The following is a 16,926-nucleotide window of genomic DNA, read 5'->3' as shown; positions in this document are numbered from 1 at the left end:
TGTGTGTGTGTGTGTGTGTGTGTGTGTGTGTGTGTGTGTGTGTGTGTCATGAGAGAGAGAGAGGGAAAGATTAGAAAACTGTGAAGAAAAGAGGTTTCTGATGTGGAAATATTTTTTACAGTGTCTGCTTCTGAGAGCGGGTGCGTGACTGCGGCAGTGTTTATTTTATTACATAAATTGCCTCCCATATTGTTTGTTTGGCCTGTAACACAAAGAACTGATCTTGGCTGTGCTTTCTGACCCACCTAGATGTGTTCTCCAGAGTGCTGCGGACTTCGCTCATCTGCTCGTTCCCAAAATACACCACCGTCAGATGGACCTGGCCGTCCTGACGCACACAGACTTCCCTGTACGTATACACAAACACACACACACACACACAGACACACACACACACACACACACACACACACACACACACACACAGGAAGGGACATTATAGATGAAAGCCTTCTCAAACTCAGCAGGAAGGAAGAGCACTGTGAAGCAAGAAAAAATGTCAAGTATTTACAGGTTTCAGCTTCTAAAATGTGATGGTTTACTACTTTTTCTCTGTTTCATATCTCTATGAATTTGATCTGTCTGGGTTAGTTGGACAAAACATGCATTACAACAACACCACCTTTGGATCTGGTATGGTTCATGTTCTTAATTTATAATGATACAACTAAATAATTTAATTGCTAATGGCAATAATCTTCATTCTCAGCTATAATCCTGACTCTCTACTCATTCTTACACTGTGTTAAAGCACAGGGGAGAGATTGTGCATGAGTAAAAGAGAGACCAGGTGGGAGATGCCTGCGGGCACTTTGATGGAGAAATGTCAAATATATCACACATATGCTGAAGATAATTCACCTCCTCTCCCATAGCACACACACATTTGTTAGAGTTTTGCCCAGGAGTACATAGGGGAAAATGTCTTATAAAACACAACTAGATACCTAAAAATGACTAAATATATGCAGAGAATATTAAATAGTCATGAGTAACAAAATGTTTAAGGACACTATAGATGCTGTTGTGTTAAATCCTTTCTCTAAATGCTTATAGATTTTTGTCACTGGCACCACAAAGTAGATAGTTATTTCATAATAAATCAGTAGCAATATTGCTCTTTAAACTGCAGAATGCTCATCTGCAAATGTTTGCAGTTTGCTTGTGTTTGTATGATTTCACATTGTATCTCTATATTATGCACTTGGGAAATACTGTATATCACAGTGCATCATAAATGCTGGTATTTTCCAGGCTCAGTGTGAAGAAAGAATATTTGATATATTCGCAGTTATTCACCATTATCACCCCCTAAACACACACACACACACACAATTTCTCCCAGTACCCCTTTAATATGGATGAGGGTAAAGTGTTTGCTCAGCGACTCGCCGAGTCTTTCAAGTAAGTACACTTCTTGCCATGCTGTATATCAACTGCTGCTGGTCTGCCCAGGGGGGGCATTTTAATGGGTTGCAACACTGCTACTAAGCAGGATTTACCATGTAAAAAGAGCTGTGATAAGCAGCAGCAGCTGTCCAATAAATCACAGACATTAAGAAAGATGTTTCCAACTGATGGTGATGGATTGCGGAGCTGAGACAAGCAGGCTTTGCTGTTAGCTGATGATGTTGTGACTGCTAGTCAAAATAGGATTTTTTCTTTTTTTTTTTCAATGATAGCAGTTATTTATTCATATTTAATTTCACTTTGCAGAGAATCAGTCCTTTATAGTTTTTATTTTTCCAATATCCTTGGTTTAATCACATAGATACTCGCCTGGATCCATTTGTGATATAATGTGGTTTATTTGAGATGCTTAATTGCTCTATGTATTCAAGGTCATGTGGAAACTGATGAAAACTGAGCTGGGATCTGTGAGGGTATCTTTATTCATGCTCTTATATGAATCATTTAAATCAATCAGTTTTGTTTACATTCTAATTATGCCTACCAGCGCCTGAATAAATTAACTGATAACACTGCAGACTGCACATGCAAAAAAAAAAAATTCTGTTCTCTAATATCGCCCTCTTTACCCCAATTAAAATGTAAAACTGAAATAGAAGCATGGGTTTGAATAACACAGTATCACATTCTCCTGAGTTTAGTGTGACACAACAAACCGTCCTGAATAATTCATTGTGGTGCTTCTGTTTATGCCTCATTGTTTGTGTGACTTTGCAATCAACAGCTGGCAACATAATAACAAAATCTAAATTCTGAGAAGAGGTTCAATCATCGAGTCTCACCTGAAGTTCTGCATGAAATGCTTGAACTTGTCTGTGCGTCTGGACAGCGGCACGATGATGTTGATCGGGATGTTGGCTGTGTTCACCCTCTCGTTTTTCGCCTTCATCAGCGGTCCAAAGGGACGGAAGAGGACCAGGCGTCTGAATTCATGACTTGACTCCCCTCTGAAGGTCAGCTCGTACAGTGTCCCTTTGTCCTTCTCTGTGCGGGTGATACCTGATGGGTGAGAGACAGCGACATAAAACTTAAATAACATAAACATTAGTGCCAGTGACCGTTTTCAGTATATTCAGTGTATAAGCCTGTTTAAAAGAAAAAACATTATTCTATTTAGCGTGGTATCAATCTTCTCATCTAAGTCCTGGCAACACAATTCAGAACTATTCCTTTAAATCTTGCAGCTATAAACAAACAACTACTATAAATTGAACTTCTAGTAACTTTGAGAAAAAAAAACAGTGACTTGATTTTTGTTGCACATAGTGCGTTTTAAAGTCAGATTTTAGTTTCTGTGCCTGAAGTTTCTCTGACTCTTTCTTTATCGCAGTGATTTGGTTTTTCTTGTTTTTCCCAGGGTGCAGCTTTTATTTAAATCCCTTGAGAATTTCTGTGTTTATGCCATGGATCATGTTGTTCCCTGCTATTTTTTAACAGCGAATCTTAAAAGATATCTGAAAAATAAGCATTCTTTAAGGGAACATAATTTTTAGCATGCCACAGGAGCCACTGTCCAAACTCTGCTGTTGCTTGGCAAAGAGCCATAACTGCACATACGTAACACACACACAAATACACGCACACACACACACACACACACACACACACACGCAGGGGGAGAGGGGCTATTCCGGTCATCCAGACCGATTTTGTTGTTGCAGGCCTTAAGTCAGCTTGTTCCTCCAGAGAGAAGTTGTTTTTTCAATTACTCTGCTATTAAAAGCATTATTACTTGAAAATGGACCTACTGAGGTCTGTGGGGGAAATAAGAAAAGGGAAATGAAAGGGAGACGTGAGACCTGAGAGAAAAGAGGAAGAAAACACATTACTGGAAGAGCTGGGATGACAGGAAAAGAGCAGACAGAAATAAAAAAAAAAAAAAGTGAAAGCAAGTCAGAAAAAGAAGAAGCGAACAGAAAGATGTCTGTGGGCAACGACAGCAACTTTGATTAAAGCCTTCCTGTTAAATTAGCTAACTTCCTGTGATGAGACACGATAAGCAGTCATTTAGTAAATAGGCTGAGCAATTTAGACTAAATGCCTTCACTTCCTGTCTCTGTCCTTCCGTCTAACTGCACTTATTCTGTCCCTTTCTAAGGATAGAACTCAGTGGCTGGCAAGTTCATTTTGCATACCTCCTCTATTTGTGTTCAGTTTCAGCTCACTAGCTTGCCAATGCAGCCTTGAAGGCTCCCTGAAGATGCCTTTGTCAGTGCGGCCATCTAGACCACCTCGGGTTGGATAAATTCGCTGCTTGTTCAAGATCTGCGTAAAATCAATGTCGGAGTCCATTAAGGAGCATTAAGAGCAAAGAATAGGAGCAGGACCTAGCTATTTCATTAGAAGCTAGCTGCACTCTCCTGCTGTTCTGTGGAGGAATTGCGGAGGCTGTTTACAAATGTATCTATAAAAATCACTGTCACATAAACACACTGACATTAAGGACCACACACCAGCTGCATACAGTGACTTATGGCTCATTTCCTACAAGCCAGGAGCCCCTATTGATCACTTTAACCCCCCCCCCCCCACCACCACTCACATACTGAAGTTGGTGTCCTCAAAAAGAGCAGACACACACACACACACACACACACACACACACTAAAATGCCCTGTTTGAAGAGATGCTCCACTTTGAATGAGGAGCATCTGAGTTAATTTCCTGAGGTTGGGATCAGAGCTGAGCAGAACAAATAAGGAGGATATCCTGGCTGTACTTGTACACAAACACACACATATTTCTGATCTTCCAGGGATTCATGTACGGAAAAAATAAAAGATCAAAGCAACCCAAGGTTGAAGAAGAAAGTTGAGTGTAGTGTTTGGATGTAGAAATGTGTTCAGGACGTTTATATAGGACTAATTTGTTTTGGTCCATAAGCATAACTTCCTGGAGACATCTGATGTGTTCTCACCTTCTACGAAGTCAGATGGTGTGTACAGTTTGCTTGTTTGAGTGTTTTGTTCTGCTGCGCTCCTGCTGTCTTGCTGGGATGACGGCGTGTTGAGGCTGTGCAGGGCCGTCTCCAGCACCTCCCCCAAGGCCTCTCTCTTGTCCTTCCTCACAGGCTTCTCCTCGGGGTGACGCGTCAGCCCCATCTCCAGCTGGTACACCCTCTGCAGGGTGAAACTCTCAAAGGGCACCACTGCGTACTCGCTGGGCAATCGAGTTCCAGTGGTCACTTCGGCCTTCGACAGCTGGCTCCGCAGGAAATCCTGGAGGTCTGCCTGCTGGCTCCTGGCTCCCTGAGAATCCCCGAGACCACCTCCCTGTGACCCAGCCTCAGCTTCCTGTCCAGCCGCTGGGCCCCCCGTGGCTCTCTTCAGGCTCTCCTGCACTCCTTTCAGCTGCTGGCTACGCTCCTGCAAAGCCTCCTTCAGCTGAGCTATCTGCTTCTTCAAGGAGGAGATGTGGAGGTGGTGCTGTTCCTCACGCTCTTGGAGGAGAACCTGATAAGATTGAACACCAGGGGGTCCACCGCTCTGAGCAGCCCCACCTTGGGCTCCTCCTGTTCCAACGGCTCTCGCTCCAATCCCTGGCCCCGTGCCCCCCAGGCTGGGGTGGTTGGGTCTGGCACGGGGGAGAGCGTGGCTCAGCAGGGGGTCGTCAGAGTGCAGTGGACTGCAGGTCATCACATAGAGGAGCGACAGGGAGCAGCAGAGGAGCACCAGCACGCCTCCAACACGGCAGACCCAGGCTAGCAGGCCACGCCGCAACATCGCTGCATGTAGCATCAAAACTCACTCCTCTGTGTTAAACATACACACAAAGACATATCATGTAACCTCACACACTCCAGCCACGAAGATAAGAGTCCATTTGTGATTATGTTCCATCACCCAGTGACAAGGCCAGCTACTTATCAGTATGAGGTCATTTCATCTGAATTAGGTCATTGCCTCTCCAATGTCTGAGATCGTAACTTGTTTTGACATTGGCAAAGTCAGCATATGAGAAAAAGCACTTTCTCCCTTTCCGTCGGTCCAATTAGCTCCATGGTCAGCTGGAAGACTCACATTGTTACATCACTTGACTCATATGTGACTCATCTTTTTCGCTGACTCCCTAAGTCAGTCCATAACGTCCTCTTCGCGTCGGCCCCCAGATGAAGCGGCTATGACGGATGGAGCAAAAATTGAGTTTTTGAGTTTCCTCATGTCGTTTCCCTGGCAGAGAAAACAGAAAGAGAGAGAGGTTTGTCATTCTTTACATCTTGATCTCCAACAAACTCCATCACATCAACATTACTTGTGTCATTTAAAAGTCAGAAACACGCCAAACCACGCTGACATGTAACTTTAGGATGGCAAAAAAAAAGGGTTTAACTGCCTTCGCCAAATTAAGCATTCCTTCAGGACTGCAGCTCCTGGAAAACAATGTTGTCACCAGTGTTTGAGAACATGAGGCAGCAGAGTGCAAGGGTGTGGGCTTAGAAGTGAACAGATGAGTGTTTGTTATTGTGAGTGTGTGTTCAGTGGATACAGAGGAAAGTAACTGGGACACATCTGTCTATCTATATATACCTACATACAGTATAAAGCGGGTGACTTTATTATGCCACACAGCCAACTATTTATTAATTTATTTAACTTTTCATTCAACACAGCATCTCTTGAGATACATTATCTCTTCTTAAATGACACCCTTGCGTACTTAAAACCATTACACTCATCATGAAGCATGTTTGTGTGGTGTTTGAATGACTGCTAAGGCTACATCAGTGGTTCAGAAAGCGAATAAGTATTTCCAAAACTATTACTTTAAATATAAGACTACAGCCGGTTGCATGTTAGCATAGCTTATCATAAAGACTGGAAACAGGGGTGATCAGTGAGCCTGTCTCTGTCCGAAGATAAGAAAATACGCAGTCACATCAAAATCTCACTATGACAAGTTTTGTTGCCTTTGGACAGAGCCGTGCTAGCTGCTTACCCCTGTTTTCAGTCTTTATGCTAAGCTAAGCAAACCATTTAGTGGCTCTAATTAGTGTGGAGACGAGTGGAATCAATCTCTTCATCTAAGCCTCAGAAACCAAAAAATAATTCCTAAATGTTCTATTATTCCTTTAAGGGAATAAGAAAAAAATAAATAAATAATATAATATTTCTGATTCACAGCATCATGTTTTTCTTTCTTTTGCTTTTGTCTTGTGAAATACGTCAGGCCTCTCTTCAGGCCTCTAAAAATCCTTGATCCCAGATGTAAAAAGAGTTGATGTTGCTTCATTTGAAGGGGTCCCAAGCCAAAGATCATTAACAAACCATAAATATAAGAAGGTAGACGCTGTCTTACACACCAGACCAGTACAGAAAAGGGGAGTTTCATTAAGTATATTTGGATGTGTGAATGTGAGTCTGCATATACTGAGTATATATATATACATATCTGTAAATGTATCTGTGTGTATCAGAATGGGTCTCTCTTCACTCCCCACACAGTCAGCTCTTTGACAGGGCTGCCTGAAGCCGAGCCTAATGAAAGGATTAGTATGTGGAAGGAGTGAATACTGGACTGTGCTCTAACAGACGGCTGAATCAGGGAGGCAGGGCGTCTGTCCAGCAGGACCTTGGAAATGGACTTTGGAAATGTTTGAGCAGAGGGTGCTCGGGGGAAAAGTGGGTGAGCGAAAGCTGGAGAGCAAAATATGGCTACTGTGTGATGGAGGATCATCCTTTCAATTACAGGAAATTCTTTGTGATGTCATTATATGAGTCCTTAAATATGGCATCACATTAATGGTGTGGTGGCAGTTTAAACACTTTCTTTGGTTGGTTCACAAGCAGCTTGTTAGTTTTGTTTCCAAAATGGGAACATTAGAATAATTACATCACTTCTCTATCGATGACTTTAACTTTCCTTGTTTTATGACTTACTGTAACAAGCTACACTTTGGAACTGATGCCATGAACCACAAGCCATTCAAACTAATTAAAGCGTGCATTCAATTCTGACAATGTGAAGGTCATATTGTCTTTTATTGGGCAACAAATGCACTACTTTGCATTTTTGACTAAAGTAAGCCTCAGTTAGGGGCAGGGCAACATGCTCATCTTCAAACAATTACCAGTGAATATAACTTATAGCTATTCATTCTAAAACAACTAATGATAAAAGTAATTTAACACATTTTGTTAAAATCTCGTTTATGCCAAGACGTCTCTCACAACGAAAAATATAAATTTTACAATAAGCTATTCATATTATCAATTTATTTGTTGGTTATTTTCCGAAACGCCAAAAATTCACCCAAGGATTGAAAGAAAACATTTACATACAATAAAGAAATTTAGCAAACCCTCATATTTAAGAAATTAGAACAGGTGAATGCTTTGCTTCCTAAATGAATTAAAGCTACAGCCAATAGGTGATTATCTTAGCTTAGCATAAAGACTGGAAAACGAGGGGAAACAGCAAGCCTGGCTCTAGCTAAAGCTAAAACAAATCCACCAACCACCACCTAACGGTCACGAATTAACACCTTATATGTGGGTTGTTCAGTGCGTACAAAAACTGAGGCATAAAAAGTACAACTTCTGGATGTTGTTACCTTTGGACAGAGCCTGGCGAGCTGTTTCCCCCAGCTTCCAGTCTTTATGCTAAGCTAAGCAAACTGTCTCCTGGTTGTAGTTTCATATTTAGCGTACTGATATGCAAGAAAACGAATAAGGATATTCACCCAAATAACGAATAATTCCTTTAAATGATTAATGTTCTATTAAATATGCTGAAGTCACATCATGATACTGAAACAACAAAGATGCATATCTGCATTTGACAGCATTATATGTATTCCCTTGTGTTGTTGCTGAAACATTGTGTTACTTAATAGAAACAAACGCCAAATGCATCACAAACACAAAAGAAGTACAGATCCTCTGTGGCGAAGCAGTCACCCCCGTTGTAAAGGTACCAGAGAAAGATTCATCACTGAAAAAGCGGCTGGTGTGACTGAGATTCATGAGCAGAGAGTCACAGTCAAACCACTGAGTCTCACCGGGAATGAATGAGTGGATTCAGTGCGGGTTATTTGACTCCCCGTGGGGATCGGCATGGCAGCAGCACAGGAACACTGGCAGCTGAATAATCATGTTTGATTTCATTGGCGGTGCGCTGTCGAAACAGTCATTTCCTGCTTTGAGTTACCGTACTAGTGCTCATGCTTATCTTCTAAGTATTTACTGGAAGAACACGTGTTTATTATGTGATATTTCATGTACACATTGTGTAAAACAATTATACCATAAATGATTAAGAAATCCACAAAGAAATACGACGAGTCTTCTTATTACTGTGAAGCAGTTTTCCACTTTAGTCACAGTTTATCTGAACATTACATCATTTGAATGTGTAACTTTGCAGTTTGCACGTTAACACAGCATCCTGCCTGACTTCCCCCAACAATATATTATTACAATTTTACAGAATATTCTCAGGAGCAAATATCAACAGAAACAGAACTTGGAGCCAACTTGACATAAAAATCGAACAGCTCCCGTTATTTGAAGCTGTGACTTCCCTCTCGAACTTTGCACCACACGGTTTTGTGGTGTTTGTTTCAACCTAACTGTTTATGGTACATCCTCTATAAAAGATAAGAACTCTATTTACCAGAATCCTCTTTGCATAACAGAACTAATGAATCTACATGGCAACATAAATGCTGCCAGACTTGTTTACCAACAGACAAACAAGGCAGAGGATACATTCCCTCCACTTCCTGAGAGGACACAACTGATAAATGTGTTTGCCCTCCCCTATCACATATTTCATTATCTCAGCTGGAAATAGGAACAGAGATGCGGGGACGAGAGTGGAAGAGGGTCAGAGACAGAGAGATGAAACAAACAATCAGGCTGTCATAAAGAAAACGAGAGAGGCGAAAGAGAATGATTTAGTGTTTGGTGGCCGGAGATGTTTCCAAAACAGAGCTCTGCAGCACTTCCTCCCCTCCTGCTGCAAACTTCCAGCCCATGGGGCATTTGTGTGTGCATCAATTAGAGTGTCTCTATGTGTTATGTCCTTATCTGTTCCATTTGCAGAAGGAAATATTAACTCCTAACAACTGTTATATGTGCTTATCTTTGTGAAGATAAGGAGAAAGAGGCTGTGAGAAAAGAGGAACTGCAGAAGTTTGCAGTCGGAAAACAGAAAGACTTCTTCACACTTCAGTCACACTAGACCAGCAGAAATCCCACTCAGGTGACAGATTATCAGTGTGTGTTTGTGCTCCTCTCTGTACTACAGTCTACACGGGTGGACCTTTAAATGTCGGAGGCATTCGAGAAGCAACCTTGTGACCCTCTCATCATGACAAACGTAGCATCTCAGGCCTGCCGTTGGATTTAAAGAGCCCATTCTCTCTGTGCTCTGCTGCTATTCAATATATAAAGAATAATGTATGCACTCAGTCCAGCATTCAGTAGATGTTCGTTTCAGAGGCAGACACACTTTGCAGATGCATTAATTGAGAGGATGCGAGTGTCTGTGCGTATGTGTCTATGAGTGTGGCAGAGAAATTGCAGGAAAAAGAGAAAACAGACCACGAGACCACAAACCACAAAGCGGCTATATCTGCTTTAAAGCATCTTATCAGTGTTTCCATATTGCAAAGTTGCTGACCTCATCCTCAAGACGTTTTTTTAAAAATATTGTTTTCCATTTTATCCCCATTCATTTCTGCAGGGGTATGACAATCTATTAGCAGACTCATGAAACTTTCTTTATTTGACTAATCCAATTACAGTGAACATACACTCTGCATTAGTGTTTGCCAAAGTTAAATAATCTTTGCAAGGTTAATCAGTTTAAAGGGGCACTCCGTTGATTTGGTGTCACACTTGAGAGGGAAAAATACAAATAAGAATGCGGGATTAATAGTTGTGCATAGATCTAGCCAAGCCATTTCCACTACAAACATCCTGCTCACCTGCTCGACCTCTGCACAGCTGACGGCTGTCACCAAATCCACCGAACCACCATCAGAGAACTAGCAGCGATGAAGGCCGACTGTCGCTCCACAGTCCCCCTTGTCTTGGCTAGCTAACGGCCGACTACTGCATCATGTACGTTTTGCGCCTGCCTGAGAGGAAATAACTCTACCAGCAGGTGGCGGTCATATATTTTTAATTTAAAAAAGGGGTTACCGGAACATCTAGTACTGCTGATTTACAAGCCGTTGTTATGATACATGAAACAAAGCCGACCATTTTCACTTTTAAAAACGAAAAATCTGCCTTTTCTTTAAACTCACAGCGTCTCATCAAACACTCAAACATGCACACTTGTTTATATGAGAGTGCATGGATGCATTAAACAGCATCCTCTCCTCCCATACACATCCACTCTCTCTGAGTCTCTTCTCTTGTCACAAACAACCTGATAAACCACAGCACCGTGCATGTTGAAACTCTGCTCCATGCTGCCCGTCTCATGTCTCTCTACCCTGTCTCCTTACAGCCTCTGCTGGGTTGTGTGTTCGTTACAGGTCAAGGATGTTGAAGCGCGTATGTGTACGTTGGCCTCGGTGAATGTCGGGGGCTCCTTCTCAGACGGCTCTGTCTGAATCTGCCCTGCAGCTATCTCACTGTAAAAATGAGGAATGTCCTCGAGGGAAGAAAACTTAATTAAGATACATTTTAAAAATGAGTGGGGGAAAAAAAAAACAGGCTGGTGAGAGATATGCCCACAGACGACTTGGGGTAATTATTAAGTGGGTAGATCAGATACTTGGTGTGAGAGGAGAAAATGAAGAAGTCAGTATAAAGTGAGCTTGTGGGAGGAGAACGAAGGAGAGAGGAGCAGAGAAAGGTTTCTTTGATGTGTCCTGTCCCCTCAGGTGATTCTCCCTATACCATTCATTAGGGGCCGCTTTCCCCGGAACCTTCCTGTCGACGTGCCATCTGGAGGGCCCTTAAAAGAATACCCACATTACACTCCTCTACTTCACTACAAGAGCCCTGTGTTAACATCCACTGCCCTCCTCCTCCTCCTCCTCCTCCTCCTCCTCCTCCTCATCCCTTCTCCCTTTCTCTGCATTGGTCCTTTAAGTGCTCCCATTTCTTCACGGTTACGTTAGATGGTATCAGATGAAACTTTAATGGGCCTCATGGGGAAAATGGGTCATTGCAACAGCAGCGAATGTAGATAGATTGATATATAGATAGAAAGATAGAAGACAGATACTACTTTCTGACATTTAATAGACAATTTATCAATAGTGAATATAATCTTTGGTGCTATTGCACATGTTCATTAACGTTAGATAAAGAGGATGGGGTTTGCCAGTCACCAACCAAATCACATTTAATTTGTGGTAGCAGTTAGAGAAAAGAGATGGATTTTAATATAAAAGTTATATGATAGTTGTTTATGTTCTGTGTTAGGGTGAAAATAATGAAAATATAATACTATATATCATGCGTTTAATCGCAGATATATTGTGTATATGTTGGCCGATGAATACCAAGAAGAAGAGGATAGCGGATCGGAGTATTCTCTTATCGAGAATATGAAAATGTGCTTTGTAAGCATTTAAAGACAGAAGTAGCATCTGTCAGTCATAAACAGTTACTCTGAATTGTATCCAAAATGAACACAAACATGAATTTTAGTGCCTGCAGGAGTCAAAAGAACAGATTGATCTCCTCCATAAACCCATAACACAATAACAGCCACAACCCCGCTCTCCAATGTGCTATATACTGTACGTCTGTGCCGAGGGTGGAAATTGTTGGGCACTCCCTCGTTCAGCAAAACACAATGAAAGACCACAATGCATTTCTGATAGGGGACAGCTCATCTCCGCGTAATTATGGTGCAATATAATAAATCTTAGTTTGTATAGTAAGACACTCCCTGTGCTACAAGCTTCACAGTTGCTGACACTGATTTTACAAGTGGAAATGTATAAAGAGCTGATAATAGAGATGGAGCAAACAAATTGAATCCATTGTGTTTACAAAATCGCTTCTGTTTTTCTCTGCCATTCACCTGCAACACACCATCGTAATTGCAATATTCTCGCCACTGGTGCAACATTATCCGACGGAAGTGTTTGGCAAATGAGTGGTGAAAGACGTTAACAAGTGCGAGCCGAGTTCAGCGAGGGCCAGAGCTCATTACTTCCCCCTTCTCCCTGGACAGTTAACCGCCACACAGACATTACTACCACGCTGAACTGAGGCAATTTCTCAACTGTGTTATGCTCTGAGCAGTTAAACAGGTTTTTTGTTTACGGGAATACTTGTGACTGAACCAGCTCCACCTCTGCTGTTGATAGTGTATACTGGCTTACGTGAGTGAAACTGACAGTCCGCTCCTGGAGGCAATAAACCCTTCGGTGTCGTTCATAAGCTCTCTATTCAATTTAATCGAATTTCATCAACCGGGATAATCTAACTGAGCAAGGGCAACTGTAATATCATCAGAGGTAATTTGTTCAATACGCTGCAGGGACGTTACATCAGCACCGTTAAAATGTCCAGCAGGATCCCTGTTATCTGATCTGTGAAACATGAGAGTACATGCAGTCTGCGCGGCAACACACACACACACACACACACACACACACACACACACTCCCAGACCCCCATAGACATGCACTAAACACACACACACACACACATGTAGGACACACATGTGTATCGAGCATCTAATAAAAGGGGGCAGCTTCATCTTCCAGGCACAGGACGCACATAGATGTCATTGAGTATTACATTAATTTCCCAGTTGATCACTAATACAGGGAAAGCATTATACAGTAATTTACCCTGATCATAACAGCATGTGTGCACTCCCCAGTCTTTCTCCTCTCTGCTTGCTAACAAACCTCAAATCCCACATAATCTCCAGTTTCATTCTTCTAATATGAGCAAAACAACTCTGCCAGCTTGCAAACCAAATATTTCAGGGTGCTAGGTGCCTGTTAGTGAATGCACTAAGCAGGATTAGAACCATTTTCCTGATAAAACCCCCAGCTAGTGTGCATGTGTTTGTGTGCGTATGTTTGTGAGTGTGTGTGTGTGTGTGTGTGTGTGTGTGTGTCCGTGTGATGCAGAAAAGAAGCCTGCACTTTCACTGAGTGCATGTAATTTTATTATCTGGGTCTACCCACCAGAAATTATTGTGGGCGTTTTTTTTAATTTTTTGTTAATTCCTCCATGCGATTTTGCTTTGAAGTGACCTAAAACATGACTCACAGATGGATAACCTGGCTGGTATTTAATCATATTTGCATATAAGGACGGTTTCATTTATATTAAATATGTCAGAACAACGTGTATAGGCTATCCACTCAATGGATGAATGAAACCTCTCAGTGAAAACAAGCATGCAACTGAAACACACTAAAAAAGTAAATTATAGGCCTATTCATATTTAGACAATTTGTTTGCTTTCATAGTCAAAGCGTGTATATTTAGTGCATTATGGAAAACATACTTGATTTAATTTGGCTATGATTGATAACTGTTTTTTCATGATTAGTCATAAAAAGTAGCTGGATATGTGCTATAAATACAGCACACATAAAGTTAACATTGAGCAGGGTGAGCATGATGACTACAAACTAATCACACGCGAACTATTACGATGTTGTGATAATTATTATTATTTTATTTCCTCATGACTATCAGCGTTGCTTCATAGTGTCAACTTACCTCTTGTTCCAGCAGCCGTTGCTTCAGTTCATCCTGCGCGGAGGTTTTTGTCTTTGTCCCGGTGCGGTGGTCCCGTCAGGTCCTGCAGTCCTCCACCGGTCTACAGCCGACACATGCGGAGTGCGGGAGCGGGTGTGAGCGCTTGTACCGCCGAGTGTCGTGAAGCCCGCAGGAGAGAAGCAGACGATCACCGGAACATGAGTACTACCTTCAAAATAAAATATATCTACTGATACAATTCTGAAACACTTAAGTTCAGAGGCTTAAATAGATTTTTTTTGACAGCCTGTTCATGAAGCTGGGCTTTTGCTTCACAGAGAAAAAGCTAATGAATGTATTTCAGAAAATGTTGAACTATTCAAATCAGTGTTATTGACTTATAACTCTACAACCTATAGTAGTCTTATAGCATACAATAAGTGTAGAAATGTTCATTAACATACGCATCATCTTCAGTTGATGTCATTTATGTAAATTATTAATTGGCACAAAAATATAGCTTTTTAATTTTTGAAAATATCCAATAATTGACAAAAAAAAATGTATTGCATTTATCAAGAGTTATGGAAATTAGCCTAATAAGCCTGGAGGGTAACATGCGTTCCACTATGTGAGTGCATGACTTTCCGCAGCTAATTTCAGATACAACTGGACTGATCAGTCTGATATTTTTAGTGCACTTTTATGATCGTGTGCTCAAGGACCTCTCGTGGTTGTGTGAATCACAATTTTGGAAAAACCTGTTTTATAGACTGACTATTACTTTTAACCAGGGCCGAAAGCGATCAGCAACTGCTTCAAGCTGGGACATTTGATGAAAGGGAAGAAGTGCGAAAATTATAAAGTTTTATTACACCAAGTAAGGAAATAGTTCATGTTTAGTATGTGAAGTGGCTATTTGAACACATGTGTAACTTGTTTGTTGCCAATACTTAATTCACAGACATAGAAATGTCCAATACTGTGTTGTCCTAGAGATATTGGTTAGGGTTCAATTAGACCACAGATAAATCCAACTCCCTATCTTATGCTATACATATTTGGGATTTGGGAGGGATGGTGCTGCATAAAAAGTTGCCTGCTGTATTTATCCATGTTTTTCAACAGAAAGAAATGTGGCATTTAGTGGATTGGAAACATGAAATCAGATCAAAATGTTGCGTGTTTAAAAGCAATTCTAATGAAGTAATAATAAAATAGGAAGAGTCATAAAGCTATTAAAAAACAATGTTAAGTATGTTATTTGAACTGTGATCTAGTGTTAGTCTTGTGATGAACTTGGACAGTTTAGATAAACCAGTCATCAATTGATCAACAAATATACATCTTATTTTGAAGGTTTACAGCGGAAGTTGTGTATGTTAACGTGGTGAACTTGATGGTAGCGCTCTCTCGGTGAAGGGTCCGCTGGTCCAACCAGCTCTCCTCTTCCCTCCGCCCCGCTCTCACATAAAGACAGCTTTGTTAGTTGTTTCAAGACGCCGTTACAGCGGCAGGAAACACTGCTGCCTTTCATTTCTAAAGACAACAAGAAGCCCGACTGACTCCAATTCATGTGAAGTCGACAAAAAGATCCATCCTAATCTAAACTGAGAGGTTCTCTGTCAAAAGACAGGAAGCATAAAAAACACATTTCTTTGTTATTGTAGTCTCATACTAATATATCATCTAATTAAATTACATTATTACATCACACGGTGGCGGAGGAAGTAGTTACTTAGTTATTTTACGTATTAGGTAAAAGTTGCAATAGCTTAGCACAGTGAAGATACTCTATTAGAAGTAAAAGAACAACATTTGTATTCAAATACACTAAAAGTACCAAAAGGCCCATTTCAGAATAAGTAGGCCTATCATATTATTGGATTATAAGTGAAACATGAATGTGTTCATCACTTTAATGTTGAATTCCCCCTATAGGGACCAACAACGTCTTATCTTAATAGAATTCATCTGTTGTTTACATTTTGTATTATCAATTTGAATCTGCACAGAAGTATAAAGTAGCATTAAATGGATATACTTAAGTAATACTTGAATAATAACTTGTGGCTGATGAGGGCAAACGGTCCTCAACACAGGTTAAATAGTGCAAAGTCTATTTATTCTCATATGTGACACAGCAGCGACCCCACATGGCCGACTATGGAACTGCAACGTCCGCAAAAGCGCACCAGAGAAGTAACGACGCTAATTAGATCAATAGAGTTAAGTCGGTTATAGGTCGTCGTTAGCAAATTTGAGGCTTAATTCCCCACCAGCTCTCCTTCACTGTGAAGAGTTGCATCATTTCATTCAGGGATGGACTGAGGTGTGGAAGTCCTCTGGGAGCTGTGATTGAGGGCGAGGCGTAAAACACACCTGAACCGACCCGAGGAGAAGCACCGTCTCCAGGCGAGGTGAATGCTGAACGAAGCCTCGGGGCGTCTACCCGGTGCAGCGCGCTGTTCTCTGAAGACTCGCAGCATTTGATATTACAAAGCAGACCTTTGCACGCTCATCATAATGGCATCATGCCTGTTGGATGTTTCATATACAAAGTGATAACAGCCTTGTCAGCGAGCACAAGAGAGGGGAGGGGGAGCAATTAGGACCGAGGATGTGCCAGCGTGTTGGAAACAACGTCCCGCAGGCTTTCTGCTTCTTAACGAGGCAACTGGGAATCATTCGGTTTCTTCCTAAAACACGTTACGAACACATTAGACGTTAGAAGAGACGTGTGAGATAAAACAAATAACAAAAAAAATAATTATATATATATAAAATTATATATATATATATATATATAAAATTATAT

At 41.2% G+C, this 16,926-nt stretch overlaps 1 protein-coding gene across 1 annotated transcript in view; it reads right to left on the bottom strand.

The window, feature by feature from the left end:
• csgalnact1a (chondroitin sulfate N-acetylgalactosaminyltransferase 1a) overlaps positions 1-14,262 on the bottom strand; it is a 25,995-nt gene extending 11,733 nt beyond the window's left edge. Inside the window, exons 1-4 of the mRNA XM_031860096.1 lie at positions 14,130-14,262; positions 4,388-5,639; positions 2,253-2,469; positions 246-347 (exon numbers count right to left, since the gene is read on the bottom strand). Coding sequence (XP_031715956.1) covers positions 246-347; positions 2,253-2,469; positions 4,388-5,207 — 1,139 coding nt within the window. The 5' untranslated portion in view covers positions 5,208-5,639; positions 14,130-14,262. The remainder of the gene's footprint in view (positions 1-245; positions 348-2,252; positions 2,470-4,387; positions 5,640-14,129) is intronic.
• Between the last annotated feature and the right edge of the window lie 2,664 nt (positions 14,263-16,926).

The sequence above is a fragment of the Anarrhichthys ocellatus genome, unplaced genomic scaffold (genome assembly GCF_004355925.1).
Source record: "Anarrhichthys ocellatus isolate YVR2014 unplaced genomic scaffold, GSC_Weel_1.0 scaffold23, whole genome shotgun sequence".
Taxonomy (NCBI): Eukaryota; Metazoa; Chordata; class Actinopteri; order Perciformes; family Anarhichadidae; genus Anarrhichthys; species Anarrhichthys ocellatus.
Note: the sequence above shows the minus strand (reverse complement) of the source record. Positions and strands in the feature narration are given on the sequence as shown.